The sequence below is a fragment of the Sturnus vulgaris genome, chromosome 3 (genome assembly GCF_052056855.1).
Source record: "Sturnus vulgaris isolate bStuVul1 chromosome 3, bStuVul1.hap1, whole genome shotgun sequence".
Classification (NCBI taxonomy): Eukaryota; Metazoa; Chordata; class Aves; order Passeriformes; family Sturnidae; genus Sturnus; species Sturnus vulgaris.
This window is the reverse complement of record NC_142245.1, coordinates 109,358,686-109,386,647: the sequence shown is the minus strand read 5'-3', so window position 1 is coordinate 109,386,647 and position 27,962 is coordinate 109,358,686. Positions and strand designations below refer to the sequence as shown.

Below are 27,962 nucleotides of genomic sequence, written 5' to 3'. Positions count from 1 at the left end.
TGGCTTCACGATGAGCTCCGGGTCGGGGTCCCTCGGCCGCGGCGATACCGTCACTCTGCGGGTCCGCGGCGTGGGGCTGTACCCCGAGGTGCCCATCCTGCGGCTGTGGGGACTGCTAGGTGAACGTAAGGCTGACTATGCCGTCCTCTACCGCGAGATCCAGGCGGCGGCGGGGCCGCGCCTGGCGGCCCGCCCAGACCCCAGCGGGCCGGAGGCCGGCGGGACCAGGCTGTGCCCAAGAGAGCTGGCGCTGGTCGAGCTCTTGGGCGTGTGGTACCGCTGCTGCGTGGTGAGCTGTAGTGCCCAGGGGTACCGTGTCTTCCTGCTGGACGAGGGGTACATGGTGACTGCATCCGCCTATTACCTGGCACGGGGCTGCTCAGAGCTGTTCCAGCTGCCCCCAGAGGTGGTGGGCTGTGTCGTGGCCGATGTCATGCCCTCCCACTGTCAGGAGGGGACAGCAAGTGGGGATTCACCGGTGTCCAAGTGGACTGTGGAGGCAATGGAATTCCTTAGCTTCCTGCAAGGCAAGGAGGTGTCTGGTGTGGTGCAAGAGGTGATAACGCCGCAGCTCATCGTGCTTGAGCTGCCCCAGCTCGTGGCTCAGATGTGGCAGCTGGGCCTGGCCAAACGCGTCTCTCCCAGCTGGTTCTGCGAGGTGCTCAGGCGCTGCCTGCCTTTTGGCCAGTTAAAGAAGCAGCTCTGTCAGCAGCCTCCAGAGTGTTACCTTGGAGCTTTTGAGGTTCCGCAGCTTGTCCAAATGTTGCTCTCATACCGGCCTCTGTCACCTGCCTTGGATTACTACTACCCTCAGCTTCAGTTGGGTGTGACAGAGCCTGTCCTAGTGACCCACGTCTCTGACCCACACCACGTTTACTGCCAGTTGCAGTGCCTGTCACAGGAGATCTCTTGCCTTTCTGATACCATGTGCTGTGCTTATGACCGGTGGGAGCAGGACTTACTACCCAAAGTGGGCTCACCCTGTGCTGCCCGTGGGATGGATGGCCAGTGGTACCGTGCCATTCTGCTGGAGCTCATTGCTGGGGAGCAGGACCAGCATGCAGCTCTCGTGCTCTTTGTGGATTATGGCAAGAAGGAGACTGTGACCAGAGCTAACCTGCGCCATTTGCCTGCCGAGTGTTTTCGCATGCCTGTGGTCACTTACATGTGTGCTCTTCAGGGTGTTTCGGATGGGGGTTGTGGCTGGTCCTCGTTTCAGGTCAATTTGCTGAAAGCATTGGTGCTCGGCAGAGGAGTGAGTGCTCACATCAAAGCCTTTAACTCCTTTGAGCATCTCTATTATGTGACCCTCTATGGGGAAAATGGTGTCGATTTGAACCATCTTTTTGGGTCTCAGGCTTGCTGCCTGGTCAGCAGTCATGTGAGCCAAACTGAGGCTCATGAGCAGCTGGAAGTAGAGGAATCCTTAGCTGCAGAATTGGAATTGCCGCCAGAAGCACCTCCTGTTATAACACATGGAGATTTGGCTTCTACTGCTGTAGCTGGTGTGTATCTGAAGACGTGGACGTTGTACAGTGCACGGGTCTCCCACCTCCGAGACCCATCTGAGTTCTGGCTGCAGCTCCGTGGGTATTACCAGCTCTTCAGTCAGCTGAGGCAGTGTATGTGGAACTTTTATTCCCATTCCACAAAGCTGGATGGTGCTGGGTGGGACCCACAGCCTGGATCCCTTTGTTGTGCCAGTGGGAACGAGGGCGGCTTTTATCGAGCGGTGGTCACTAGGGTTCTGGACACTGGTGTGGAAATACATCTGCTGGACAAAGGCAGTACAGAAACTGTGGATCTGTTTGCTGTGAAGGAGCTGCTCCCTCGATTCAGGAAACTGCCTGCTTTAGCTCTGAAGTGTTGTTTGGCAGGTGTCTCCCCTCCAGGAGGGAGTTGGAGTGAAGCTTCTGTGTTTGCATTCAGGGAGATGGTACTGAACAAGGAACTGAAGGTTTGGTTTTTGAATGTGCAGGGTGACAAATACATGGTTGAAATTTTTGACCGGTTGCAGTTAGGAGAGGGAAGAGTAAGTAAACTCATGGCCCAGGGGGGTTATGCTAAATACCAGAGGTATGAAATACCCAAGACTTTCCAGAAATCAGATAAGTCTATGACAAAGGCCTCTTCACTAGTGTGTGCTGCAGAGGAAAGCCAAATAAATGCAGAGAAGAGGCTCAGAGAAGAATGTGGTCTAAAGAGCAGTGATAGAATACTTGATTCTCACGTGGGTGTGATGGTCAGAGAGAGCCCTGTTGCAGCCATTCTCAATTCTAAAAGTAGTGAATCTCTTACTTCTCAAGACTATGAGGGTAAGCAAAATCTGCACACCTCTCTGAGACAGAACTATGTGGAAATTAAGCCAGGCTCCTCTTGTGGAGGCCACTTAGAAGTGGGAAGTACAGTTAATGTTATTTTGTCATATGTTGAGAATCCTAGTTGTTTTTGGTGTCAGTTAAGTAGAAATTGCCATGACCTTGAGGTACTAATGGATGAAATTCAGGAGCATTGCAAGATTTCTTCTCAGCCACATGTTTGGCCAAATCTTGTATGTTTAGCCCAGTACTCAGAGGATAAAAAATGGTACAGGGCCTTAATAGTTAGTGAAGGAGTTTGTGCAGAAAAAGTAGAAGTCATATATGTTGACTATGGCAACAGAGAGCAGGTGTGTCTAACGAAGCTCCGTGCAATTAATGAACACTTCCTTAGGTTAGAGGCTCAGGCATTCAGGTGCAGCCTTTACAACTTAATCCAACCCAATGGTCAGAATCCTTTTGCTTGGGATGAAGAAGCAATTCAGGCTTTTCGTCAGTTTGTTGTTGAGTCATCGTCTGACCTTGACCTGAAGTGTACAATCTTTGCCTTGGCTTCAATAAATAGGGACCTGTTTAACATTGTAGATTTAATCACACCTTTTCAGAGTGCTTGCCAGTTTCTCACTGAGAGAGGTGTAGCCAGACCTTTATTTCCTCAAAAGCACCTGGAATCTTTGGTCCAGCTTCACTCTTTCTATTATTCTAGTCACGGTATCAAAATTGGGAGTGAGGAAGACGTTTATATTACACATGTTGAGAATCCGTGGACGTTTTACTGCCAACTTGAAAGGTGTGCAGATACCTTGGCACAGCTGGCTGATAACATCAGTTGCCTGAGTGAGAGATTGACCAGCACAGGAACCTTGGGGAAGTCTGGGACCTTGTGTCTGGCAAGGTACTCTGACAGTCAGTGGTATAGGGGAGTAATTATGGAAAGACAGCCTAAGGCTAAAGTCTTCTTTGTGGACTTCGGGAACACAGAGTCAATAGAGACAGATGATCTGCTTATTTTACCCAATGATGCTTCTGATATTTTGCTTGTGCCAATGCAGGCCATAAAATGTTCTGTGTCTGATATATCATCTGTTTCCAAAGAAGCTGCAACATGGTTTAAGGAGGCTGTCCTAGAAAGGAGATTAAAAGCAATAGTGGTAGCAAAGGACTCTGATAATACACTGCTGGTTGAGTTGTTTGATAGAAATACTCAAATTAATACAAAACTGAAGGAGCTAAGCCTAAACAGTGCAGGACTGTTTAGTCATGTACACAATGAGACTTTGTGTTCTAGAAATAGAGATGTGAATGAGAGGCATGAGGCTGCAGAGTCCCCTTTAAATTCAGGTAGGCCTCTTGAAAGAAAAAAATTTCAACCTGAAGCCCAGCAAGAAAAAGGGAGCAAAAGACACTTCAAAGAAGTGGTAAACCTTTTCCAGCACTCTGTGAAGGGAGATGTGGCAGCTGGATTACTAGAACCTGATGAGATGCTTAGCAGTAAGAAGGATGCTGTTTTGTTGAATAAAGGAGGGGAGGAGTCTCTGCTCTTTTCCCAGATGGATACACTGTCAGATACTAAATCTAATGCTGAAGGCAGGTGTATAATGCTTAAAAATGCTTCTGATCTACCACCACAGAAGATAGTGCCAGCTCTTAAAACCTTAGTGTATGTGTCTTATGTCAGTGACCCGCAGGATTTTTATGTTCAACTAGGGAGTGATGAGGTTCAGCTTAACAACATTTTGGAAAGTTTAAACAATGGGAAATCAGTGAAGGACCCTTGTGGACAGCTTTTCCAAGCAGGAGATTTAATCAGTGCTGTTTATTCAGAAGATAGGCTGTGGTATCGAGCTGTAATTAAAGAGAAGACTTCTGACAATTTGATAAGGGTACATTATATTGATTATGGTGATACTTCTGTGATTAGTGTTGATCAAGCACGCAGGCTCCCTAAGAACTTGTCGTCTATTCCAGCAATGAGCATCCACTGCTTCCTAGGTGGACTCAAATGCAAAAAAAAAGCAGACTGGACAGAGAAAGCAGTGTTTTACTTCACCAAGAGAACAAGTGAAATCCTGCTGTCATGTGAATTTGTAAAGAAGGTTGAGGATAAATGGGAAGTTATTCTCAGTGACCATCAAGGTATAATAACAGTGGATTTTGCTGATAAAGATCTTGCAAGTAGAGAAAGACTTTTCTCAAGAAAAAAAATTGATAGAAGAGAGAACCGTGACATCACTGTCTGTGAACCTTTGCCTCCTCAGGTACAAAATGAGATTTCCTGTGTAAATGATTGTAAATCGTTTATCTGGAAATTTCCAGAGGCAGGCCAGACTTTAAAAATTTATGTCACAGTGGTAAATAGTCCAGGATACTTCTGGTGTCACCGTGCTGATACCAAAGATGTGAGCTACATTGAGAAAAAAATAGAAGAAGCTGAAAAGCTTGGACTAAGCTCTCTGACTGATGGCAAGTCTTGTATTAAAAGTGGTGATACGTGTCTAGCAAAATACAGTCAAGATGGGTGGTTCTACAGAGCTCAGATCAGCAGTGTGAATGATGACAGTGTCGTTGTTAGACATGTGGATTACGGAAGTGAGGAGAGGGTCAGCCTGGAGATGATCCGACAGATGCCATGTGAACTGCTCAGAGTACCTGGGCAAGCATTTGCTTGCTGTCTGTCAGGTTTCAGTCCCTCAGATGGCTCATGGCTTAGTGAAGCAAATAAGAAGTTTTATGATATGACTGAAAACCTTGTATTAAAAGCTGAAGTAGTAGAAATTCAGGAAAAGAAAGATTCTGAAGTCCCTCTGTGTGTTGTCAAGCTGGAAGCTTCTGGCAATAGTATTAATGAAGGGATGAAGCATTTTTGGAAGGCTAATAAAGAAACTGGTGACAATGCTTTCTCAAACCTTTGCAACCCCCTAAAGGAAAACAGAAGTTCAAACAGCAATTTGGGTCTTTGTCTCAACAAAGAAACTACTGCTGTTTGTGGATTAGCTCAGGAAGAGAGTGAAAGTGCTTTATTTTGTTCTGATCCTTTTCTGGGTGTAACTTCTGACTGCTTAGAAACTTCAGAAGCAAATGTGTCAGTGGGAGCTGCCAATGGGAAAGCTGATGATGGAGAGCGTGATAACAGTTTTGATAAAGAGATACCTCTGTCTGAAGGTGACAGTGATAACAATATGCTACTAGAACCAATGAGAAGCTGCAGCCCTCATATTGTGGGGAATGGAATGAAAACTGCAGAACAAGACATGTCTGAAATACTGTTTGGAGAGGAGGTTGAACTGAAAACAGAAGTGACAGGCAGTGCTCCAGCAGCCAGCCTTTTCCTGGGAAAAGAACAAGAACTGCAGAGATTGCCAGTGCTCCAGGCACAGCCATCTGCAAGCAATGGCACTAAGACTTCAGGAGAACTGGATCCATTAGGAATGCACTTACCGTGTGATGGTCTAAACGAGCTCCTACAGGTGCTGGACGGACTTTTGGAAAAGCCCTCCTTTGATGAAGGAACAAAGGAAGCACTGGAAGCAAAATCTCTTGAAATGCAGGCAGCGTCAGGCAGTGAAGCAAGAGAGACAGTGTTGGAGCAGGAATTGCTGGAACTGCCAGATGTGAGGGAAGAGACAGGGCAGTTGACAGCTCTGAACTGTCTTGAAGTTTTACCATTACTTAACGAGAAAGAAAACCTGGTGCCTTCAGTTAGTGACAGAGAAAAGTCAGTAGAGCTGATTGCATCTGATGTTCAGCCTTCTTTGGAAGAGAAAACCAAGAAACTGCAAGCGAATTTGTCTGGAATTCATGAAGCAGAAGCTATACTAGATGATTGGATGGAAGCAGACTCTCCTTCCCTAAGGCTGTCCTCATCTGGTGGTAAACCTGAGAAAGAACTGCACCAGAAGATGTGTGACAAGCAGTCAATGCTAGGAGCCACATTTGAGCCCTTTCTGGAACTGGTGCTTCCTGATGTTCAGCCCCCTCAGGAAGACAGGGAGGAGGACTTGTTAAGGCTGGAACATGCTGTGCTGCAGAGTTCTGTAAATAGTGGAAGTCAGTTTTCGTTTCTTTCAAAGGACTCAGTGAATCAAAGGCCCGTTTTCACTGTGAAATCATGTGACTGTAAAGTCGAGAAACATAAGGGATGGCAGAAGAAGAAAGATGACTGTGTGGAAGAATGGATGGAACAAGACTTGACTGACTCATTTAAAGAGAGTGGAAATATGCGTGTTCAGTCTTTAGGGTGTAAGCCTGGGGAAGAAGAAAAGCAGAATGAGAATTTGGCTGACTGCAGTGCAGGTAAAGTTTCTGATTTTAAAGAGTTAAATAATCGAAATGTTGTGCACATTCAAACATGAGAATAGCTCTCTTGTAAAAAACCTATCTTTTATTCCCTAATATGATAATGTATTAGTGTTAATGCTTTGATGGGTTAAGGACAGCTGACCAAGGGTAGTATCTCATGTGTAATGTGTAACAGCAACTAGTCTTATTTGGGAAGAGTAATGATTTTGAGTGGAAATCCATTTCTGAACATGAAGTGCATTTGCAAGACTGTTTGGGATAATAAATTTTTAACTTTCAAATATCAAGTACTTTGGAAGTGGTGGGGCAGCAGTGTTTGAGGCATCTGAATTTTTTTGACCGTTGATTTTTGTGGGGTTTTGTGAGTTTGGTTTTTTTTTTTTCCCTCCTTCATCAGTAAATTACTGTTTCTTGTAGGACACCATGACTATCCTTGTAGTCTGAAGGGCTTTGCTGTTGGTTCCAAATGTGTGGTTTGGACTTCTCTCAAATGGTGTGATGCTCGCATTTTGGAGGTATCTGAGAAGGGTACCAAGGTAAGTGTGGTTTGAATACTCTTTCTGCATTCTTAAGATCTCATCCTACTTTGGTCCTTCTCTAAACTCTAAATAAATATTTTTTTAAAGACTGATTCTGAATTTATGGACTAGAGAGAAACAGCAATGTCTCAAATTGAGTTGATACATGTCAACACTTGATGTTCCCTTCACATCTTATTCTTTTATTGACTAGGAATATTGAAGAATCTGGCTCCAGTTTCAGACACACACGAGTGTGGTTCTGTCTGGCCTGCAAATTAGTGTTCTGCAGTGGAGCTGTATTACCATTAAACACTCATGAAACTTGACATTATTGTTCTGTATTTTGAGAAGTTAGTGCTAGAGCAGTAGAAACTTGGGAAGAAACTTAAACTGTACTGCAAGTAATAATGAATCTACAACTATTCCTGCTTTAATGAAATGTGTATTGCATTAGCAGTTGGTGGGAGTTAACAGCAGAGAATAATGCAGTGCGCTGCCCTGTTCTATTGCTGTTTATGCTGGGGGAAGAATGTGACATCTTCCTTCAGTCCAGGGGGAGTGTGTGTCAGTGTACACACTTGCACAGACATTATCCTTACATAAAATGACCTCTAAGTTATAACTTAAGATTGCAAGTCCAAAAGATCTTTACATAAAAACATCCTTTTGAAAGATGGAATGTCTGAGATAGTGGAAGCCAGATCTTGTGCTGGTAGATCCTGATGTCTAAAACAAATCTCAGCTGCATTCAGATGAGAGGCAATGTCAGGGCTTATGATGCAATGATATCCCTATTCATCAACTTCCTTCTGGTTCTGATCTAGTAGGTGTTTTGCAGCCTTTTTCTCACTATGCTTGGGTTAGGAGCCTAGAAGAGCCTTGAGCAGCCTCAGTCACTACATTCAGTTTTAGTAGAGATCAGCTTGTTCTTCTTTGCAAGATCCAGACTTCTCAACACCTTCTCAGAGGCGCAGAGTCCTTAACGGTGTTTTCCTACTGTTGTGTCTTACTTATTGAATGCATTGCTGCTGTGCTAGATGCACTTTGGCTCTGTCTGTACAGGTCTTGAACCTCTGCAGTGGCAATGAGGAGATTGTGAATCCTGAGAATGTCTGGAATGGAATTCCTGATGGGGCTTGCAGATCATCTGAGGTATGGCAGTGTGGACTGGGCAGGACAGTACTGGTTTTTAGAAAGACTGCTAACTAACTGCTAAATAATGAAAAACATTATGGAATAATTAGGAAGGAATAGTGAGGTTTTCACAGTGTTCTTCATGAAGTACCTACCAGTAGATAAAAAACTCATGTCTGGAACCCAAAGCTCAGGTCATGAGCCATGCTGCTTGTGATAACAGCATGAATTTCCAGTTTGTTCTTCACATGCAGCCTTTGTATCACAGTGTAAAGTGGGCAGAAAACTAATGTACTGAGTTGTAAGGGGGGGAAAACAGTGGTAAATAGGAGTCCAGTAGTGCTGATGTAAGAAGTTAACCTAGAATTAAAGGAAGCACCTCAATGGAAGTCTTGGCAATAGTGCCAGCTTCCTAACAGGATCCCTTTTCGTGTAGGCATTAACCCCTGCAACAGAAAACTTGCAGTCCTTACCAGAGGAGTCCTTACTTCAAGGTAAGTCTACTTTAAGCCCCCCCACATGGCTTATGTACTCTGTGTTTGAATGGTTTCTAATTTTCTAGGAAATGCTTTCTTTTAGAACATACAATTAAAACACTAATTTGACCTTATGTAGTTGATACTGTCGTTGGGATTTTCTTGATAGCATTAGCTTGTGTACTGTCAGTTTAAGGGTGACTACATGCAATGAAAGCTGTGTCTAGATTACAAACCAATTAAGTATTTATTCATCTAATGGATTGAGCCTCTTGGATGAGCTGGGGTGGTTCACCCAAGTTACAGATTTTGCCAGGATTTTGAGCATTGCATCAGCATGCTCTTCTTGCTCATGTTTCTGAGGCAAGGTGAGCAACTGCTAGGCAGACTCTACTAATGTTTAGCTAATAGCTAATCATTTAGTTTAGCATTTGAGTGCCCCAGTCCCATAATCTATAAATCTAAATCCATAATACCATTTCAGTTGTTGTAAGGATAGTTTGTGAATAGTACATGTATGTCTTTATTGCTGTTTAAAAATTTTGAAGTGTTACTGGTAAACACCTCTTCAGTGTACCAATAAATAGTACCAGGTTCTTTTTGTTTATATGCTATATTTATAATTATGAAATTGTAGAGCAGTTCTGGTTGAAATAGGCCTTTCCTGCTGGTGAAAGCAGGGCCAACTAGATCAGGTTGCTAAGGACCTTACTGCAAGTTCTGGAATCTCTCCAAGAATGGAGACTCCAAAACCTGTCTGGGCAATTTGTTTCTGTGGTTGCCTGATGAAGACTACACTGAGTTGAAGTGGGGATAGCATTTGTGCTTTCAGGGATTAATTGGTAGTTGTATTTCAGTATAACTGTTGATTTATGGGTAACAAATAAGGAAGCCTGCTACAGAGATCAGGTTGCCTGTTGAGCTAGAAAAAGGGTAGTTAAAAGAATTTGATAAAAGGTTAAAATGGTCAATCTACAAATTTTCCCTCAATTGCATCACTCAGATGCAGAATTACTCTTGATTTTGTGGATTTTTTTTCTGTTCTTGAGCACTTTGCATGGAGTTAGTGTGTGCACTCTCAGCACCAGCACAGGAAAGGTGAGTCAGGGTCACGCACCACGTGTCACAGAGCTGGAACCTGCTGCACACACTGCCACTGCTTGGAAAGGCAGTTTGAGTAGGAGGTGCTCAGGGTGCAAAAACTCCTGCAGTGGTTTATGCCAAACCCACTGAGAGATGGAGTAACTTGAACTCATAACTGAAATCTGGGAGCATTTCTGCTGTTTTCTGTTTGTATAAGAAGTGTAGTCTTTTAGCATGGTTCAATATGTCAGTAGTATTTAGTCTGAAGCCCTGTGGAGCTGACTTTTGATCTTAATGCCCTTATACACATTTAGAGAAACATCTTGTTGGGTCTAATCTGTGTTTATTCCCTATAGAAAAGCAAACTGGCTGCAGTAGCAATTTAGCTGAAGATCCTCATGTCCTCCAGCAGTGCTGAAACCAAGCGACACATTGACCACGTGAAACTGAACAAGTGCCTGAAGTGTATGAAATATTCCCATGAAAGTGTGTTTGTGGCAACAAAAATACCAGCAGGGCACTGAGTGGCTTATTTTTTCTAACTGTCCAAATACCTGTCACTGCTGAACTTTCCTGTAAAGGAATAGTGTTGGCATACTGTTTTTTTTCAGCTTGTTTTCTTACAGCTGTTGTTGCTAGACTGTTATTGTTAGCTTGTTTCTTATAGCTGTAATTTCCTAAATAAGACTTTGACTCTTCTCTGGCAATTTTACTGACTGGGGGTGTGCTGACTTGTGGAGTTCTTGGTGGGTGGTTCTTCAACAAAAGTTTCTTGTTTCTGTATATGCTACTGTGTTGTACAGCAGTGCTTTCTGATGTTTGCTTTTGGAAAAGTTGCATTGTTAAGTGTTTTTTGGGGTTTTTTTTCTCAAAAAAATAAAAAGCTGAGGGTATTTTAGGGGGGTAGGGGTGGGGAGGTTTTTTGTTCTCCATAGGGGAACATAGTTGTTTTGGGTTGAAGTCTTGTATTTGATGCTGTTCTAAAGCAAGGGAAGAAGCTGGAATAAAGCTTTGGCTGGCATATACTGGTTTGTTAATGTGTTTTGATGACTTGTGTCTGTTCCTGTGCAGAAGCCCAGATGCTGTGTGTGAGCTGTTTTGCTGTCACTGGTTATGTTTTGACCCTAACCAGCTCTCTAGAGCATTGTGAGCTATGGTGAATGTTTTGAAACATTCATTTCACTTAATTAATTGAACTTGCTGCAATTGTACTAATGAAAGGTGAAGCTTTTCCTATAAATATGAAGAAGACCCAATGGAATAGTTTTGCTGCCACATGTGTGCAGTGTGTTAAGGACATGACCTGCAGCTGTTTTAACGAGATCTCACCTTTTACTCTCCTCCTCAGGTGTTGAAAAAGGGAAGCTATTTTGTTAGTGGTGTTCCATGCTTCTGTATAGCACAGCTGCTCCTCCTCTTCAGAAACTGTGGAATTTCGTGATGAAACACGGGCTTAGGAACCCAAGCTGGCTAATAGTGAATCTCACAGGAGCTCTCAAGTGTTAGTGCTGACTCAGTAAGACAAACACATTTATTTGCCTAATAGAGACAATACATGGCACTAGGCTGGGGAGAATTAAATTAAATTCTGAAAGACAGGTCTTAGGTGTTATTGCAATCTCATGTTAAAATCACAGATTATATAAAATACTTCATTACACTGTTAAATTCTTAATTTGTTTTTTTTAGTGGTTTTGTTTGTAACCTGATTTTGAAATTAACAGAATTTAGAAGACACCCTCACACCCTCCCATGGGGCAGCTTCAGTTCTGATCCAAAAAGGAGAACCTTCAAGAACGCCACCCAGGTGGATAGTCTTGGTCCAGGCACTACCACTGGTGTCTGTATCTGTAAGTGGGAGCCACCTGTGTCACCTGGAGCCCATTGTGAGTACCTGGAGAAAGCTGTCTGGGAAGTGTTTACTACCTGAAGAGACCTCAGGAGCTGAAGCAGTGCTAACAAGGACTGTGTAAAGGGAGCTGTAGAGGTGCCACGTCTGTATTTCCCCTGCAGTCTGACTGTGATAGTGGAAACACAGACAAGGGAGGAGCTGCTGGAGCTTTGCCCAAGGGCAATTACAGTTGCTACAAGTGACCCATTGAAAAGCTTTTGAGATATAAACATCATCCTCTAGGTATGGCACTAAACACATATTTAAAAGGATTAAGCTCCAGTGAAGAGTCCTGTGTCTGGATTTTCTCTGCTGTCAGCTGAACTCATTCCTGTAGCTTTTACTGTGATTTATTTTAATAAGACACAGTTTTGAAGACAACCCTCCACAGGCACCTCTTAACTCCTAACTGTTGTCAGAGCACAGCTGAAATACTTAGTATCTAAGCAGGAAAGTGGTGGTTTGGGGTTTTGTTTTGTTTCTTTTTCCCCCTTACCCTGCAGTAAAGGCTTCCTGGATGCAAACTGACATAAAGCTTGGTAAACCGACCTGTACCTGAACTCCTTGGAGCTCAATCTGGCTCTCTGCAAACTTAAGTCAAAACCAGAAAGAGCATTTAAATTATTACCAAGTGATTTCTCCCAAGCTGCCTACAAAGCAGAAGTTACCCTGTTGCAGTATTTCAGAGCATCCCACTAACTCATTTGAACAGAAACCTCTGTTTTTATGCTTATATAACTTAATGCCTTGTCTTTTTTTTTTTTTTTTTTTTTTGGTTCCACACCCCAGAAGCTTTGTAGGTGTTTAATGCCACCACGTGTCTGAGCAATGTCTGACCAATATTAGTGTCCTGATGTCCACGGCATTTTCAGTACTTCTTTGAATTCCCTATTCAGGTTCAGCTGGAGACGTGTCAATATTGGTTCCAGGAATAACATTGGGTCCTATGCCATCCACAAGAGAATCCCACTGATCAAAATCCTTCTTAAGACCTATAAGATGGGGAAAAGAAAACCCAAGTGACCATGAGTTAAGTAACCAGCTTTTTGTCAAACTACACTGAATAATGAAATCAACTTGGCAAAGTAGGGAAGGAGAAATGTTTTAGGGAGAAAAAAAATTATACTTCAGATTTTTTGTATCAGAAGAAAACGTCAGTGATTTTCCTCTTAGTTGCTAAGATTACAAAAGTAACTGAAAAACCTCTAGAAGAAGTCCGACTTATTTTTTCCACTGACACACTTGTTTTAATCTTGTTTTAATCTTGTTTTAAACAATGATTATATAAAAAGCTTCACAGGAATTAAGTATTAGTCAACTCCATACTTTGCTGTAAATACTTACTCAGATGTTTCTGTAGGAAGGCTAATGAAGCATGATTGCTGATATCAATAGCTTCATTTGGATCTATTTCTCCTTTTAATTTGAAAAACCTTGCAATGATTCCTCCACTCACAAAGGTGAAGTCAGGAAAGCTCTGATGTACTGACCCCCTGCAAAGAGAAAAATTATCAACAGTCTTGTAAGAATACATGAAATTGCCTGCTTAAAAGATGCACAAACTTCAGTCATGTCTTGTGCTGTCTTTAGGAGAAGATAAAAAGGTTAATCTCACAAACGTGCAAGATGAGCAGGAAATTCTGCCCTAACCACAGAAGGGAGGAAGGTTTGTACATGCTTGCTGTAAGTCATTGTAACTGCAACAGCAATAAAGAGCTGGCTTGGCAAAGCATCAAAATCAAGTTGTCTCCCTGCAGTGGTGCAGGATAGAGGCATCCCTTCCCTGGCTGCAGAACTGCCCCCAGAAGGCTGTTTCAAGTGTTCAAATGCAGGTGATGCACAAGGCTCAGCACAAAGCTTGTGCCCCAGGGCAGGAATGCACACCTTGGAGTGTCTTAAACTTGGGGTTCCTGGCTGCTTGGAGAGGTTTCTGTCCCTGCTGTAGGGGATGTATGGCTAATTTAAACATACAATGAAAACTTGGGCCATGAGGAGAGACAGTCACTTAGGCTGGAAAAGACTTTTAAGATTATTAAATCCAACTCTTAACCCAGCACTGCCATTCCACCTCTAAATCTCAGTGCCACATCTACATGTTTTCTAAACACTTCAGGGATGGTGACTCCCCAACTTCCCTGAGCAGCCTGGTCCAATGCCTAACAACTGTTTAAATGAAGAAATATTTCCTAATATCCAATCTGAACTGCCCCTGGTATGACTTGAGGCCATTTCTTCTTCCATGGGAGAAGAGCGTGACCCCCCCCCCCACACCTGGTTCCACCCTCCTGTCAGAGAGTTGTAGAGTGAGGTCCCCCTGAGCCTCCTTTTCTCCAGGCTAAACATCCCCAGCTCCCACAGCTTCCTCTCCTCCTCAGACTTGTGCTCTAGGGACTGTCTGTCTGTCTGCAGTTACCTGTAATTGCACAGCTCCAGCAAGAGCTTCAACCACAGATGGAAGTGATAGCTCCTGAGCACTTACTTGATAGTGATCATTTTCTTGTTTGTGTCATTGGAGATGAGCTTCTTAATCTTTAAGATGTTCTCAGCCCACTGAAATTTCTCAGAGTTGATGAAAAGCAGTGGTTGCTGGACACTGTTTTGATAAATGTCGTCACCTACAGGAAGCATCCATACATCCAGGGCAATACCACACCTGCCAAAAACATCTGGATATTGGCACAGAAGCAGAAAGCTTGGAAGTTCTGAACATGCTCTGAGTTGCAAGAGACGTGGGAAAGAGAAAGTCTCCCTGATACTGAACAAGTAAATGAATAATTTTGTTTCAGAATTATCTCTACTCTGGGGGAAGAGAATTAGTCCATTCTTGCCATATGTTGGTCTCCACTGCCAGGTGCAGCTGGACTGCAGGGTCCCACAGTATCATGATAAAATAAGATGCAGCCATGTGTTCCACCATATCGCCACACTTGGAAGAAGCATGGCTGGAGAAAGCAAGACATGCCAAACAACACTCTTTTTCAGGAGCTAATTAGTAGTTGGGGGATCCTAGGTAAGGTGCCCTGCTCCAGGCCTGGAAAGTGCCAAATGTCACTGGCCTTGTTTTGCATACTTACCTGAATCTTATTTCTTTGCTGAGACTTTCAATAACTGTAGCACCACCAAAAGAGTGTCCCATCACAGCTATTCTGCTAGTATCAACAGAATCCTGTCAAAAAAATCCAGGTGCTGTAAGAGACTTTCTTTCCCAAACTTACTTTTTTAAAGGGAATAATTTTTTTAGGTATTAGATCCTACTGAAGGAGGAGGAGCATCATTTCAGCTCCATTACTCTCTATCTAGCTTTGGATGACCTGAGAATATTTTCATAAGTCTACAGAGTGATCTTCAGAATACTTTACATGAACCAGTTTAGAAATGGAATGGGGAAACCAGAAGCATTATTAGGTGTTCAAAATACAAAATACAGGAGGGCACCTTCCACTCACCTTTAGGCTATTCCAGTCAAAGTCTGAATGTAGTACATTCGTTACTTCCTCTCCTGAATTGATTTTAAGAATGAGATTGAGAGCTTTGATACACTCCTGTGCTCTTTGCTGCACCTGGGGAGAAAGAGAGGTTGGGACAGAGCCATGGAAGGAATCATCGACAGCCCCTTGGACACAGGACTTACTTTGATAGTGTTTGCCCCTAAGTGTCTGATACGGTACTAACTATTCTGAAATACAGAATGGAGCCATCTGACAAACAACAAAATTGGGTTTTGGTGGTGTAAAGAGCTGAAGCTCTTTTGTAGAACCTCTGCACACAGGGGAATTTATTCCTGTAACATGCCCCAGAGGCCTTAAACTCCTTTGTCTTGCCACTGCTTAAGAAAAGGGGTTGTTGGAATGTGCAAAAAGTTACACACCTCTAAGAAAGGCTGACTCACTGATGCTTTTCAGGCTCACTTGGATGAGCAAATGTCATTCTATCACTTGCCCCATCACACAACAGCCTTGAAACTGTCTTTACATTGGATAAACCAAACTAAGAAACAGTGAAGCCCATCCCATTTTTATATATACTCATCTTTGAAAACTGTAGTGAAGCTGTTCAAAACACACTTTTCATTGCTCCATATAAGAACAGTTTTTAACTGGTATGTCAGTAAAAGAAAAGCTTCAAGAAGAATCAAGGAATAGCAGTGATCTTGGGAACCACAGTGTGTAGGCAGCCAACAAGATGTGTATGCATCACTAAATTACAAATAAATCCCAATCTCCTGACTTCTCTACTGGTGAAATTTGCAGACAATGGCTTCTGGAGGTTATTTCCAAGGTCAGACACTGCACTTTGACACTCACAAGTAGGACATTGTAGTCATACAGGAAATTACTCTTGTACTATTGTCTGTATGGCCCAGTTTGATAAAGAGAAGCACTTCCCTAGCTGAGTTTTCATTAGCTGGAAAAACCACTCCTGTATTTTAAAGGTCAAGTGTATGCTTGGAAGAGCTTGTCAGTATGGCCACATTACATCCAGCTTGGATACTGCTTATAATAAATTGGAAATCTGCACTGTTTACATTGCTAAAAACAACCTTCAAGTGTGGTAAAGACTATAAAGCAAACAACCCACTCAGAGCAGCCATGATTCATCATGCTGTGGAACAGTAAAGGAAAGCTAATGCAAGCCTAAGACCACACAAACATTTGAGCTCAACTCTGTGTCACTTTTAGGCTGGGCTGTAAAATTGTGAAGAGATAGAGAAGAAACAGAAAGTTGACTGGAACCAGAAGAGAAACAGATGACTCAGCCCAAGTGCAACTTCAAGAAAAAGCTTTGTTGAGGGAGCAGTTTATGCTCTGAATAAAGCTGTTGTTGGTTGTTCCACCTTCCACAGGACTCAATCCATTTTTATATCTCCCCGAGCCATGGCAGAAGACTGCTCCCCTGGCCAAAGGGAGACTCTGCTAGGCCTAAACACAGCATTCCTGCCACACTTCCCAGAGCACAGAGCCAGCCCAGGCACCTGCTTATGGCGCAAGCAACGCTCCTCCTCTCCAGTTTTCAGTTTCCTGTAGTAGATCCACTCCTTCTCCATGTTAGGTGTGGACTCTTCCTGTGACTCAGAAACGGACCTTCTCTTACAATAATATGTAGCTGAAGCAGATTCGTCTCTGTAATACCAAGAGGAGGTTATTTCTGGGTATGCATTCCATTTGGTTTGAGATTAAGTCAGCACAAGTTTTAGACTTCACTCATCTGAAGACATCCAGCTATCAATCAGTGCTGCTGCACTTGCAACCCAGTGTACACAGACTTTCTAAATAGTGCCACAACCCCACCAAAACTCCCACCTCCTCTAAATTCTTCACCTACTTTATATTCTAACAGTAAGAGAGGGACAAATTATATCTACCCCAAGACTTTTCATTCTAGGGCTTATCTAAACAAAATTCCCTTTGTTTGGAGAAGAGTTGAGCTATGGGCAGGGCTGAAAAACAGATGTTCTTTTTTCTTTAAAAAAAAAAAAATCCAGAAGTTCTTCTTTAGAATAAATAAAATTCTGTTCAATTTGAGAAAGTTGCTTTCTATCAGAACACCAAAATGTGCAGCACACTCACCTGTGCTCCACAGCAGCCACGATAAAGCCCTGAGAAGCCATCTCTATGCAAATAGCAGAATAGATTGTCCTGCAATAAAAACCACACTCTGGTGAGATGTCATTGTTTAAATTCCATTGCTCTTTAAATGCTGACCACACTAGGTATGCATTATTCCCCACTCAATATTTCTTCTCTTTGAACTTACTGTCCAGCAGAGCTAGACAGATTTTGTATACCAGGCACCAAAGCCTGTTCACAAAACCTTGGTACTGTTTTACTGTATTCAGAAAGGAAAATGCCACTGATTTTTAATAAGTAGCACACACAGCACTTTGCATCTTCAAAGAGCTGTCCAAAAATCAACCAGCTAATCTTCACATTCTTATGAGCTGGTAAGTATCTTAACCTTCATCACACAAAGGGAAAACATAAATGGAGCTCTGAGCAACCTGGTCTAGTGGAAGGTGTCCCTGCCCACAGCAGAGATGATCTTTAAAGGCCCCTTCCAACCCAAGCTGTTCTATTATTCTGTGACCAACCATACACCAACCCTGCTGTTGTTTCAGTGGAGGCATAATGACACACGACAGCCTGTTCTTCAAATATGTTTCAGCTCCACAAGGATCTCACCCTCCTACTGAAAATCTGTTCAAAACCACCCTTGGAGACTGCTGTCTCCATAGACAACAAAACCAGTTTGTCAACAAACTACAAAATTACCGAAAAGCTCCAAGTCCATGGGAAAAAACAATAAGTGGGTATTTTTCTCCTGGTTTAAAAGCAGCGTTTGACTTTGCAGGACAGGTCACTGAACCTAAATAAAAATGGAAGTGTATGTCATTATTATTGGAATAGGAGAAAGCATTTGTTCCTGTGGGAGAGATCCCAAGAATGTAGAGACCACTGGTATCAGAGCGTCACCACTGACATCACCTAAAGATAAGGTACCAAGACTCATCTTTAAAATAGAAGGCAAATATGGATCTGATTCTGAAAATACTTTCTACTTGGCAGAAGATACTTGTCTTCTCCTGCTCCCATCCACAGCCTGGCACAAGGTCTACATGTCTCTCAAACTTTCATAGTCAGGCATCCAGGTCTCGCTGATATTCAGACCTTAGGATGTCTCTGACTTTGTTATCTTTTCCATTTTTCCATATCCACATTTCCTTGTGGGATTTAAAGCACAACACACAGGTGCAGCTTTCCTAGAACAAACTCCCCAGACACTCCTATCCACAGCAGTCAGGGACTGCCTGAAAGCTGGGGTCACATTCAGCAGTCTCACTATTACACAAACTCATCCCACAAAAACACACTTCTTTGCTAAAAACTCTTTTTCAGCCCTGCAGCAATAACACCCTGCTCAGGGAGCACGGAGGCAGCAACAGGCAAGGAATAAAACCAGAACAAGTCTTACCAACATAGTAATGGAAAAGCCTTTCTCCTACAACTCGGTACATATTAAGGAAGTCAGAGAGTCCCTGATAGTATTCTTTGTCTGGAATCCATCGTGCCTCTTCAATATCTGTGGCATCATATGCTGGATAATACAGGCGCAAAAAGCTTCCCTGGGATCAGAAAAAAAAATTTAAAAAGGAATATTGGTATTTATTTGTATACGGCAGAGAAAATGGAAGATTAAAACATTTATAGAAAAGATTTCAGTTGCAAGAATGCAAGAAAGCTCAAGAGAATTATGACAATCTCATGAGAAAATTACTATCATATACAGGCTTTAATGCCAATCCTATGTCACAATCTTCCTGTGCATACAACGAATTTAAAGTACCAAGAGATACAGATCATCGCAAAGTTAATTATTACAAACACTCACTACTTATTTGCTCGATCCAGCATCTTGTTGGATCTTTTCTTCCGTCTTCTTCACTGGGAATGGTTTTGATGATGCATTTTGGTAAATTTTATAGGGCTGATTTTTAAAGGGGTGACTGAAGATGACCTGAGAGCTGGAGCACCTCTCTGAGCATAACAGGCTGAGAGAGCTGGGTCTGTTCAGCCTGGAGAAGTTAAGGGTCTCAAACGTGGCTGTAGTGTTCCTGCCTAAACTGAGCAGAGGCTGTCAGCAAAGCTCTTGGGCAGCTGCACAGCAAGGAGAACAATACATCACTCTTCCTCCTCATCAAGATGTTCACAAGTCTCTTGTGATCCATCCTTCTAAACACAACTTTGTTAGCCTGTTTTTCATCTGCCTCTGTTTCTTACCACCAGTTCAAATCTCTTACTGTCTGCACTCCAGGTATCCCAGGAAAACATCCAAGCTTTCCACACTCCCAGGGACCTTTCATATCCCCTTGTCAGTCTTTTCCCTTCACACACAGCAGCAATGTACCAATGCACACTGTAAAACAGACTTCCCAACAGATGAACTCTTTGCAATTTGCATTCTTATTTGCTGGCTTGCAAGGGAATTTGCAACACCCCATTCAAATTCACTGTCTTGCTCCAGCACTACTTTTGGTTCAGCAAGTTACAATCGGGGCCAAAATAAACATGAGCTTTGAAATAAAGCCTGATTTCTTGAACACTAATTTATCCATTTACCAGAAGTTTGTTTAATGAAGCTTGTTTCTATTCACTTATCAAACTTAAATCAACCTTTGACACAGAGACCATTATGGAAGAATTTTCCTCCACACTCCTAGTGATATTAACTTGATCTCAGATTAGTCCCAGTGAACCTACCCAGTGACTAACTGATTACCAGAATGGGGAAGATGTTCATTTTTTATGCCCGAGAGAACTGCAATTGTTCGTAATGCTTAACACACATGGGCTGACTGCAAAGAGAAACTCATCACTTCCCTGTACTGATATAAAGTAAGCTCAGTAAAGGAAAACATATGAACCATCACAAACTGATCACAAGTTCCACTACACCTGGCTACTCTCAGGAGTAAAACCACAGTGTAAATGCAGGTGTATTCTCTCAAAGGCAAGAAGATTTGAAATGGAAACTCACAAGCAAGCTCATTATTTGCCTGGTTACTATCCCTATCTTATTATTGTGACTTCTTACTGTGGTAACCTCTTGCAAAATTGACATCCTGTTCGTCTTCAGTGAGATAAAATCTCAAGAAGTCATCTCATCTTTGATGAACACTGCATAGGCTCATCTCCCAACCCTGTCAAATCTTGTTGGGATCTTTGTGATGAGTGCAGCCACAGTCACACAGAGACTGCGTGTGGAGTCTCCTCAGGAGCCCAGGGCAGGAGGGAGCAGTGGGGTGGGTGGGAAGAACCCCCTGGGTCCCAGGAGGACACAGTTTCTCTGCAGTATCTTGTGTAGGAGAGTCAGAAAGGCAAACACATTGGGACGAGGGAGGAACTGGCCATGGGAAAGGCTTGCAGGTTACATCCATCTGGTAAATGCCCAGTACACATCCTACACCAGGATGGAGAGCATAGAAAGCTCAGCTGTGTCAGCATGGAGCCCACATGCAAGACCTTCTGCTTGATTTACCTATAAAATTGCAGCCAGTTGTTTCACTAACATTGTGGCTTAAATCCAAAGGAGAAAGAGTCGAGAGCTTTACCTCAACTGCATCTTCTGTCATCAGGTCTGTACATCCAACCGAGTGTGGTCCCTTTCCTTCAGGGATCTTGTAAAATCTCTCAGTGCTGCTGGTGCTCCACATTTCCATTGGTGCCTTCACCGACAAACCTGAGAAAAAACACAAAGCAAATCAAGATACCATCATGGCCTTTGTGACCAGATTACCCACACTGAATCAAACCCAGCACGCTGAAAATCCAGAATTAGGAAAATCAAAATTGAGCCAATATAGAAATCTGCTCGTGAGAAACAAAGAAATCCCAAATTGTCAACCTGACCTGTTCTACTGGGGATTTTCCTTGTTGTATCCTGAATCCCAAGGAGCAGACAGCACCGTGCACTTACAGAAAAGTGGGATGAAACCCTTGGCTGGCGAGTACGCAGCGGCACTCGGGGGACCTGCGGTGCTACGAGACGCACAGAGGGAGGATTCTGCTGTTCCTCAAGGAAATCCGGGCTGTGCATCACGGGGAGCGGAATATCACGGAGAAACACAACGCCGCTGCCATTTTTCCAGGAGGTATGACGAATCCCGGGCTCGGCCCCTGGCGAGAGAAGGTCGGGCTGCCCGTGCCGGAGCGGTTGTCGGGGCGATATGGCCGTACCTGGGGTGACCCCTCGGCGCCGGGCTGGCCCCGGCGATGCGCAGAGCGCGGAGGGGAGCAGCCGCATCCCAGGCTGGGATCTAGCTGCCGCCTTCTCCTTGGAGGAGACACGGAGCCATCCTTGCCCCCGTACCCAGCCGCCTGGCCGGGCTCCCCCGGGGCGGGCCTGCCGGGGAGGCACTCCCGGGGCGGGGCTCCCGGTGTGATGTCACGGCGGCTCCTCCCCGGAAGAGCCGCGGGGTCGGCGGCTGCTCCGCCCCGGAAAAGTCCCTCTCTGGCGGCGGCGCTGCGGATCCCGGTCCCGCGAAGATGGTGCGGAAACTGAAATACCACGAGCAGAAGCTGCTGCGGCGGCTGGACCTGGTGAACTGGGAAGCATCGGGCGGGAACTTGGCGGAGGTGCGGGCGCTGCGGCGGTACCGGGTGGGCCGGCGGGAGGACTACGTGCAGTACAAGTTGCTGGCCCGCGCCGTGCGCGCCCTGGCCCGGCGGCTCCGCGACCTGGGCCCGGCCAGCGCCGCCTTCCGCGCCCGCTGCGCCGCCGCGCTGCTGGAAAAGCTGCACGGGCTGGGGCTGGTGAACAGCCGGCAGTCACTGGCCGTGTGCGAGAGCCTCTCGGCCGCCGCCTTCTGCCGCCGGCGCCTGCCCTGCCTGCTGGTGAAGCTGCGCATGGCGCAGAACCTGCGCCACGCCGTCACCTTCGTGGAGCAGGGGCACGTCCGAGTGGGGCCCGAGGTGGTGACGGACCCCGCGCTCCTCGTGCCCCGCGCCGTCGAGGACTTCATCACCTGGGTGGACGCCTCACGCCTGCGGCAGAAGGTGCTCGACTACAACCAGGAGCGCGACGACTTCGACCTGGCCGCGTAGGGCTGCCCTGCTGCCCTGCTCATAGGACACACACCGGTAAAACCACAGCGGTGCCTCCGCGGAATATTCACACATCTGCAAAGGGAGCCAGAAGGCAACTGTGCGCTTCCAGTTTCGTATTGACCTGCTCCTGGCTCCCTTTTGCAGCTAATGGTTCCATTCATCCATGCAGAGGAACATCCTTTACACATCCACTGCTTCGAGAATATGTCCAGTGGCCCAGCTCCATCATTGTCCCTAGCGTGCCCAGCTCCATCATCATCATCCCTGGCACTCCCAGCTTCACTGTCAGCCCAGCAGCTCAGCTCCATCATCGTACCGAGCTCCATCATCCTTAAAATTGTGTCTCCATCATCCTTACACCCCATAAAAATGTCTGGAAAAGTATCTGCCCAATCGCAGGAGAGAATTTTGGTCAAGCTTAAGTGCTTGGCAGCTTAATAGCTGCTGGAAGGGGTTTTAAGCCAAGCCAAGTGGATGTTTCAAGACTGAGTTTAGCAGCTTTGCTGCTCTTTTTCCAAGAAAAAGATTCCTCCTTCAGCTGTTGAATGCACAGGAATGAGAGTTACTTCTGGAAGAATTTTCCAATGATATCAAGGAACAAGGACGGAATGCAGGGATTTCTGGTGGTCAGCAGTAAACAAGAAGGCCAAATACCATGTTTCTGGAACTATTAAAGTTTTAGCCAAAACCAGGATTTAAAAAAAAAACAAAACCAAAAAACGTTATTGTCATGTGAAATTGTAAAGGGAAGTTTGATGCTCTGAGTTCAGTGTCTTTGCTGTGTGAGGTTCCACATGACCGTCAGGCATCATTTACGGAACAGGATCTAACTGGGGAGGTGTTGGAGCAAAAGCTGATCTAACCATAACTGCAGATTTGGAGGAACTTTTGCACTGAGCACATTAGCCAGGGGCTGTTGGTAACTTTGTTCTTTTTTGATAGAAAAAGCAGAAAAACAAAAATAAAACCGTTGCATTTTGTTTTGTTGGTGAAGAAACGTGTGGTCTGCTTTCTGATATAGTTTCTCTGAGTTTATTCTGATTTTTAAATGTTCCAGTAAGCCCTGTTTCCCACCTTTCAGAACTTTTTTAAAATTTTTTTATATAACTTATGTAAGTCTGGTTTTATTTTAATAGCTAGAAGGCTACTGAGTTCTAACCTGTTTATGCTAGGAATGCTCTCTTTCCCTTACCCAGGGCTGTGAAAGAATTTGGCAGTAGGTTTAGGAGCAGAGCTGTGACTGTCCATCCCAAATCCAAAGAGCTGGAGTTCAGCTGCTGTCTAAGGTCTGATTTGGATGCCTTAGTGTGGCTTTTTTGAACAGAAGAAGTGTTCAGGTGAGGTATGTTTTTACATGACCACAATCTGTCACCAAATATTATGTCAGGTTTTTCAAAGGTAAACGGAATGTTTACATTTCTTCCCAATCTCATAAGCAGCTGTATTAAGCAGAACAATTATTAAAGCAATAACAGATACACTAAACAGGTAGATAAACTCTTTGCCTACTACTGCTGTTTGTACTTGAATTTATTTCAGTAAACATAAACTCAACATCTTAACCTTTGTCTTAGAGTGTGAACCTTGCTTATGGCAAGAAATGCAAATTGAAAAAAAGATTTCACACCTGAAGCCTGACTTTTAAACACCTTTCCAGCTTCCCTCTCCTCTAGAACAATGCCATTATTTCTTGGGAAATTCAGAAGGTGCCTTATTCAGGTGCAAGTAAAAACAGTGCTTTTGCTGTGCTTTACTCTTTTGGTGCAATTTAAGTAACAGCACGCTGACTGTGGAGGGCATTTTACTACTGAGATGTTAAACTCCTGCTTTGCCCAGTATGTCCAGCCCTTGGAGGAACTGCACAAAAGGAAATATCAAACCTCTACCCTGTCAGCCTCTGCAGTTTACTTTTTGTATTAAAACAACTTTTTATCATCTGTGCACCTTCAGCATCTGTAGCAGAAGAGAAATGACCCCTGTAGGGTGTTAAGCAGTGGGAATTGATTTCCTAGAAATATGTGGGATAACAGCATCCATCACCCCTGCTCTGCTCCTGTGATACTGGAAATCAAATTATTATGTTCTCTGAGAAACTGGACTGTGTGTTTATATGTCTGTGTGCTTTAAGTCTGGAATTTCTTAACTGTGCTGGTTGTACAGCAGCTGAGACCTGAGATGGGTGTCCTGCTCCTCAGTTTGTGGTAGCTGGAGTCCTTGCACACCACTGCCCAGCGCTGGATCTGCTTCAAGTACGATAAACAGATAAAATGGAAGTTCCAGCAGCACAGCCGCATTCTTGCTGGTGATTACAACCAGGGAAATGATGGCTTCCTCGTGTTCCATTGTGGTTTTGCCTTTAGTTCCTGGGTTTGGGTTTGTTTTCCAGAGCTGATGTGCTGTGGCCACTGCTGGGTGGTTCCCACAGCAGTTTCCAGAGCTGGGGATTGAAAGGATACAGGAAGTAGCTCTGACAGCCTTTCCCAACACTTGGATAAACATGGAGGCTTTTGTTAAATTCCAAGGCTGATCCAACGTCAGTATAAATTGGCACAGTTTTCATAGGCCTGTGTGAACTGACATGAGGATACAATCCAACATTGCCCTTTTTTGAGCCAGGTCCTTCAAACTCTTCTCTCTAGTGCTCCGGGGACTTGCAGTAGGAGAACTTATGCATGTGAGAGTAACAGGATGGGGTCCTGGGTGTCACTGTGCTTCTTCCCTGTACCTTCTGAAGTGGGCTTGATGTTCCTCAGGTACCCCAGCATTTCCACAAGTCTTGTGGGAAGTTGCTGCTACAGGACAGAGGATGGTGGTGCTGGTGATGGGGCAAACTCTCTCCATGCCTGACAGAACTTGGCCACTGCCACCTCCGTATGTGCCTGTCCCAGGAGCTGGGGACTGCAAGGGTATCAGCTTCTCCAGAAAGGGAGAACAGGGCTGCAGGGGGGTCTGGGAAATGCAAAAGTCATTGACAAACAGCAGGCATATTCCAGGCAGGAGCTCTCGATTGGATAGTGGGCAGCAGGAAAGTAGGTTTTCAGGGCCTATTTTTTCTCTTTTTGTTTTTCCCTTTTATTTTTTTTCCTTTTATTTTTTCCCTTTTTTTTTTTTCTCTTGACCTTGGCTTTCCCTTTATTTGAAGGCTGCCAAAGCAGAGAAGCTGAAGCTGAGGAATGTGGGGGAGCTGAAGCAAAGAATCCTTCACACTGATGCCTTTTGTGCTGCAGTGTGTAAAAGGCTGAGGCTGTCACTGAAATGCAAATGTGTGGTTTTTCACTGATCTGAGCTCCATTTTTTTCCCAGTAAACAAGCATGCTCTATGTTTTAAAGGCTGCTTCCATCCGACATTTTAGTGTGGCTTAGTGCCAACCTCAGTCAATCACTGACAGCACATCACCATGAGCCTACGGGCTGAGGAAGGATGGTACATCCCCCTTCTCAAGATGGTAAATGGAGACTGAGAGAAGAAAAGGTGGAATTGGGCAATTTCCAGGTTTTTGGGTGATGGTCCTACATCCTGGGCTAGGTCAGGGCCTCCCTTCCCCATGCTCATCACTGCAGCACTCCCCAGTAAGAAACCTCATAGCAGATGGAAGTGTCACTGTCCCGTTTTGATCTCTGAATAATGTTTTATATAATCCCCTGACAGATCTGACCCTGGAGATTGAAACAAAGAGCCATTTCTCATCACCAGGGCATGGGATCACTTAGTCCCTACCCCAGAAGCCAAAACATTTCAATATTCACTGTGTCTAGAGGATTTTTATCTTAAAAGTTATGTCATCATTTACTTGAGAGCCCCAGCTCTTGTCACTGGTTTTAAACCATTTTAAGCAGTGAAGCATCTTTTCTGACCCACTGCTTGCTGGTTTGGACCTACAGCAGGACTTTGTAGTGGGAAACCTGCTTGCTGGGAACCATCCCCTCTCACTTCTCTGCAAGCACAACAGTCTCTTCCTTCCTCACATCAGCTGATTATGAAGAAAGAAAGTCTTTCACTCCCAGCAGGCAGAGAAAGGGGAGGCCACCCATCAATGACAGATGGAGATCTCCGCATGTCCCATTCCTCCTGGAGCTGCTCTTAGGGGGATCCCACCTGTCCCCAGCAGTAAGTCATCACAGTTTGATCCCACCTGTCCCCAGCAAGGTGTCAGCACAGTTTGATCCCACCTGTCCCCAGCAGTAAGTCATCACAGTCTCTGGGCTGCTGTGAACACGTCAGTGGGGTTGGAGAGTGCACGCCCAGGCAGCAACACCACCCCCGATCCCTACCCAAAGGAGCCACCACCTGCAGCTCCTGAGAGGCTGGGATTGTGTCACAGGGTAAAGTACAGGCAGGCTGTCCCTATCTCGGCGGGTCCGTGTGGCTGACATGGCAGTCCTCGACTTGTCCCTTGTACTGAGCTTGGGCTTGAAACACATCAGGGGAGCCACATCCAAAAACTACCTTCTCTCCCCACCAGCAGCAGGGCCACAGGGTCCCGTGCACATATCAGGATGCTGGGTTTGGAGGAGGTGAATGCTGCCTGGCAGAGCACTCAAACCTCCTCCTCTTTGCCCTCTCAGCCTCCCAGAAGAATTTAGGTGGGGAAGGACTGCTGGAAGTCACCTTGTCCAAACACTTGCTCAAAGCATGGGGCTGCGTCAGGTCTGCATGTCTCAGTGCTGGGCACTTGAAGCAGAGTTTAATCACCCTTGCTGTGAGTTTTATGTTCCCTTTCCATCTCGTCGGAGTTTTCTCTGCTGCAGCCTGGGGCTGCTGCTTCCCATTCCCACAGCCTGTCGGGAAGTGGGTTCTATCTCCCTGAATGCTGTCCACACATGGACAGGCGAAGGGACATATCCTCCCTTACCCCTCTCAACTTATCCGGAGTGAATCCCACCATTCCGCAGGGTCGCACAGGGATTTGGGGCCGGATAAGGGGCTGGAAAGAAGGAAGGTGAGGAGCGCGATCCCTCGAGGGTTGGGGACAAGCAGTGGGAGCAGTGAAGCTGCGTGAGGTGCTGCGCGGAAATAACTCAGCTCCTTAAAATCCCCCTCACGTCATCGTTGCTCCTCCCCGCGCTCCCCCCCAGACCCTTTTTTTGCCCTTTGCAGGACCTCACGTACCTGTAGTGCGGTGTCCTGGCTGTGGCCTGCTCCCCTCCCGCTGTCCCGAGGAGCTGGACGTCCCCTCTGGCCACCCACGGCCCTCAGGAGCCGGCCGAGCAGCGGCTGCTCCCACAGGAGGCCGCCTCTGTCGCAGGCACAGCGACTGCCCGGCTCTCCCCGAAGGGGAGGGACCAAACTTCGCCTTACTTTTCAGCTGAGACAATCTTCCTGGGGGAAATCTTCCCTGGGCCTGGAAAACAAGTTTCTGGCATGGAGCCATGCCCAACAAAGCCTGCGCGTCGCAGCGGAGCCCGCGGCCGCCGAGGTGCTGGGCCGTGCCCCGGTATGGCAGGGACAGGGTCATGTGTGGGTTCCTTGTGTGTGAATTCTGGATCTCCCGGCTGGGGCTGGGTCAAGCAGCAGGAACCCCACGAGGAAATTCCCCCGGATGAGTTGCAACACCCCGTGGAGGAGCCGCAATGCCTGTGGCCGGGCGAACGGCGGGGGACGGCGCTTTGGCTCAAGGTTGTGCTGTAAAAATACAGAT

General features: G+C 45.3%; 4 protein-coding genes across 5 annotated transcripts in view; 3 read left to right on the top strand and 1 right to left on the bottom strand.

The window, feature by feature from the left end:
- The first annotated feature begins 10 nt into the window (after positions 1–10).
- Positions 11–12,539, top strand: TDRD6 (tudor domain containing 6). Its single transcript, XM_088162500.1, has 5 exons — positions 11–6,611; positions 7,035–7,153; positions 8,201–8,290; positions 8,709–8,766; positions 10,188–12,539. Exons 1-5 carry the CDS (start codon positions 11–13, stop codon positions 10,247–10,249), a joined length of 6,930 nt encoding a protein of 2,309 aa, XP_088018626.1. The 3' UTR covers positions 10,250–12,539.
- PLA2G7 (phospholipase A2 group VII) lies at positions 11,332–27,903 on the bottom strand. Of its 2 annotated transcripts, none has more exons than XM_088162505.1 (11): positions 27,434–27,903; positions 20,829–20,956; positions 18,692–18,842; positions 17,992–18,085; positions 17,290–17,358; positions 16,695–16,842; positions 15,169–15,282; positions 14,797–14,888; positions 14,202–14,375; positions 13,067–13,215; positions 11,332–12,714 (listed from the first exon to the last, which is right to left on the bottom strand). In XM_088162505.1, exons 1-11 carry the CDS (start codon positions 27,777–27,779, stop codon positions 12,611–12,613), a joined length of 1,569 nt encoding a protein of 522 aa, XP_088018631.1. In that variant the 5' UTR covers positions 27,780–27,903; the 3' UTR covers positions 11,332–12,610. The 2 variants fall into 2 exon arrangements, with proteins under 2 accessions (XP_088018631.1, XP_014728428.2); XM_014872942.2 differs by lacking the exon at positions 27,434–27,903 and adding an exon at positions 21,127–21,658.
- Positions 21,697–23,320, top strand: IMP3 (IMP U3 small nucleolar ribonucleoprotein 3). The gene has a single exon (XM_014872944.2). It carries the CDS (start codon positions 21,763–21,765, stop codon positions 22,318–22,320), a length of 558 nt encoding a protein of 185 aa, XP_014728430.1. The 5' UTR covers positions 21,697–21,762; the 3' UTR covers positions 22,321–23,320.
- Positions 27,571–27,962, top strand: part of ANKRD66 (ankyrin repeat domain 66) — a 50,678-nt gene continuing 50,286 nt past the window's right edge. Inside the window, exon 1 of the mRNA XM_088162506.1 lies at positions 27,571–27,940. Coding sequence (XP_088018632.1) covers positions 27,864–27,940 — 77 coding nt within the window. The 5' untranslated portion in view covers positions 27,571–27,863. The remainder of the gene's footprint in view (positions 27,941–27,962) is intronic.

Coding starts and splice junctions, on each gene's coding strand:
- TDRD6 (XM_088162500.1), top strand. CDS start 11: ATGAGCTCCGGGTCGGGGTCCCTCGGCCGCGGCGATACCGTCACTCTG. Junction 7,154..8,200: donor TATCTGAGAAGGGTACCAAG/GTAAGTGTGGTT, acceptor CTGTCTGTACAG/GTCTTGAACCTCTGCAGTGG. Junction 8,291..8,708: donor GGGCTTGCAGATCATCTGAG/GTATGGCAGTGT, acceptor CTTTTCGTGTAG/GCATTAACCCCTGCAACAGA.
- IMP3 (XM_014872944.2), top strand. CDS start 21,763: ATGGTGCGGAAACTGAAATACCACGAGCAGAAGCTGCTGCGGCGGCTG.
- PLA2G7 (XM_014872942.2), bottom strand. CDS start 21,520: ATGCGGCTGCTCCCCTCCGCGCTCTGCGCATCGCCGGGGCCAGCCCGG. Junction 17,359..17,991: donor CATGGACTTGGAGCTTTTCG/GTAATTTTGTAG, acceptor TTTTTATTGCAG/GACAATCTATTCTGCTATTT. Junction 14,376..14,796: donor AGCAAAGAAATAAGATTCAG/GTAAGTATGCAA, acceptor TGTTTTTGGCAG/GTGTGGTATTGCCCTGGATG.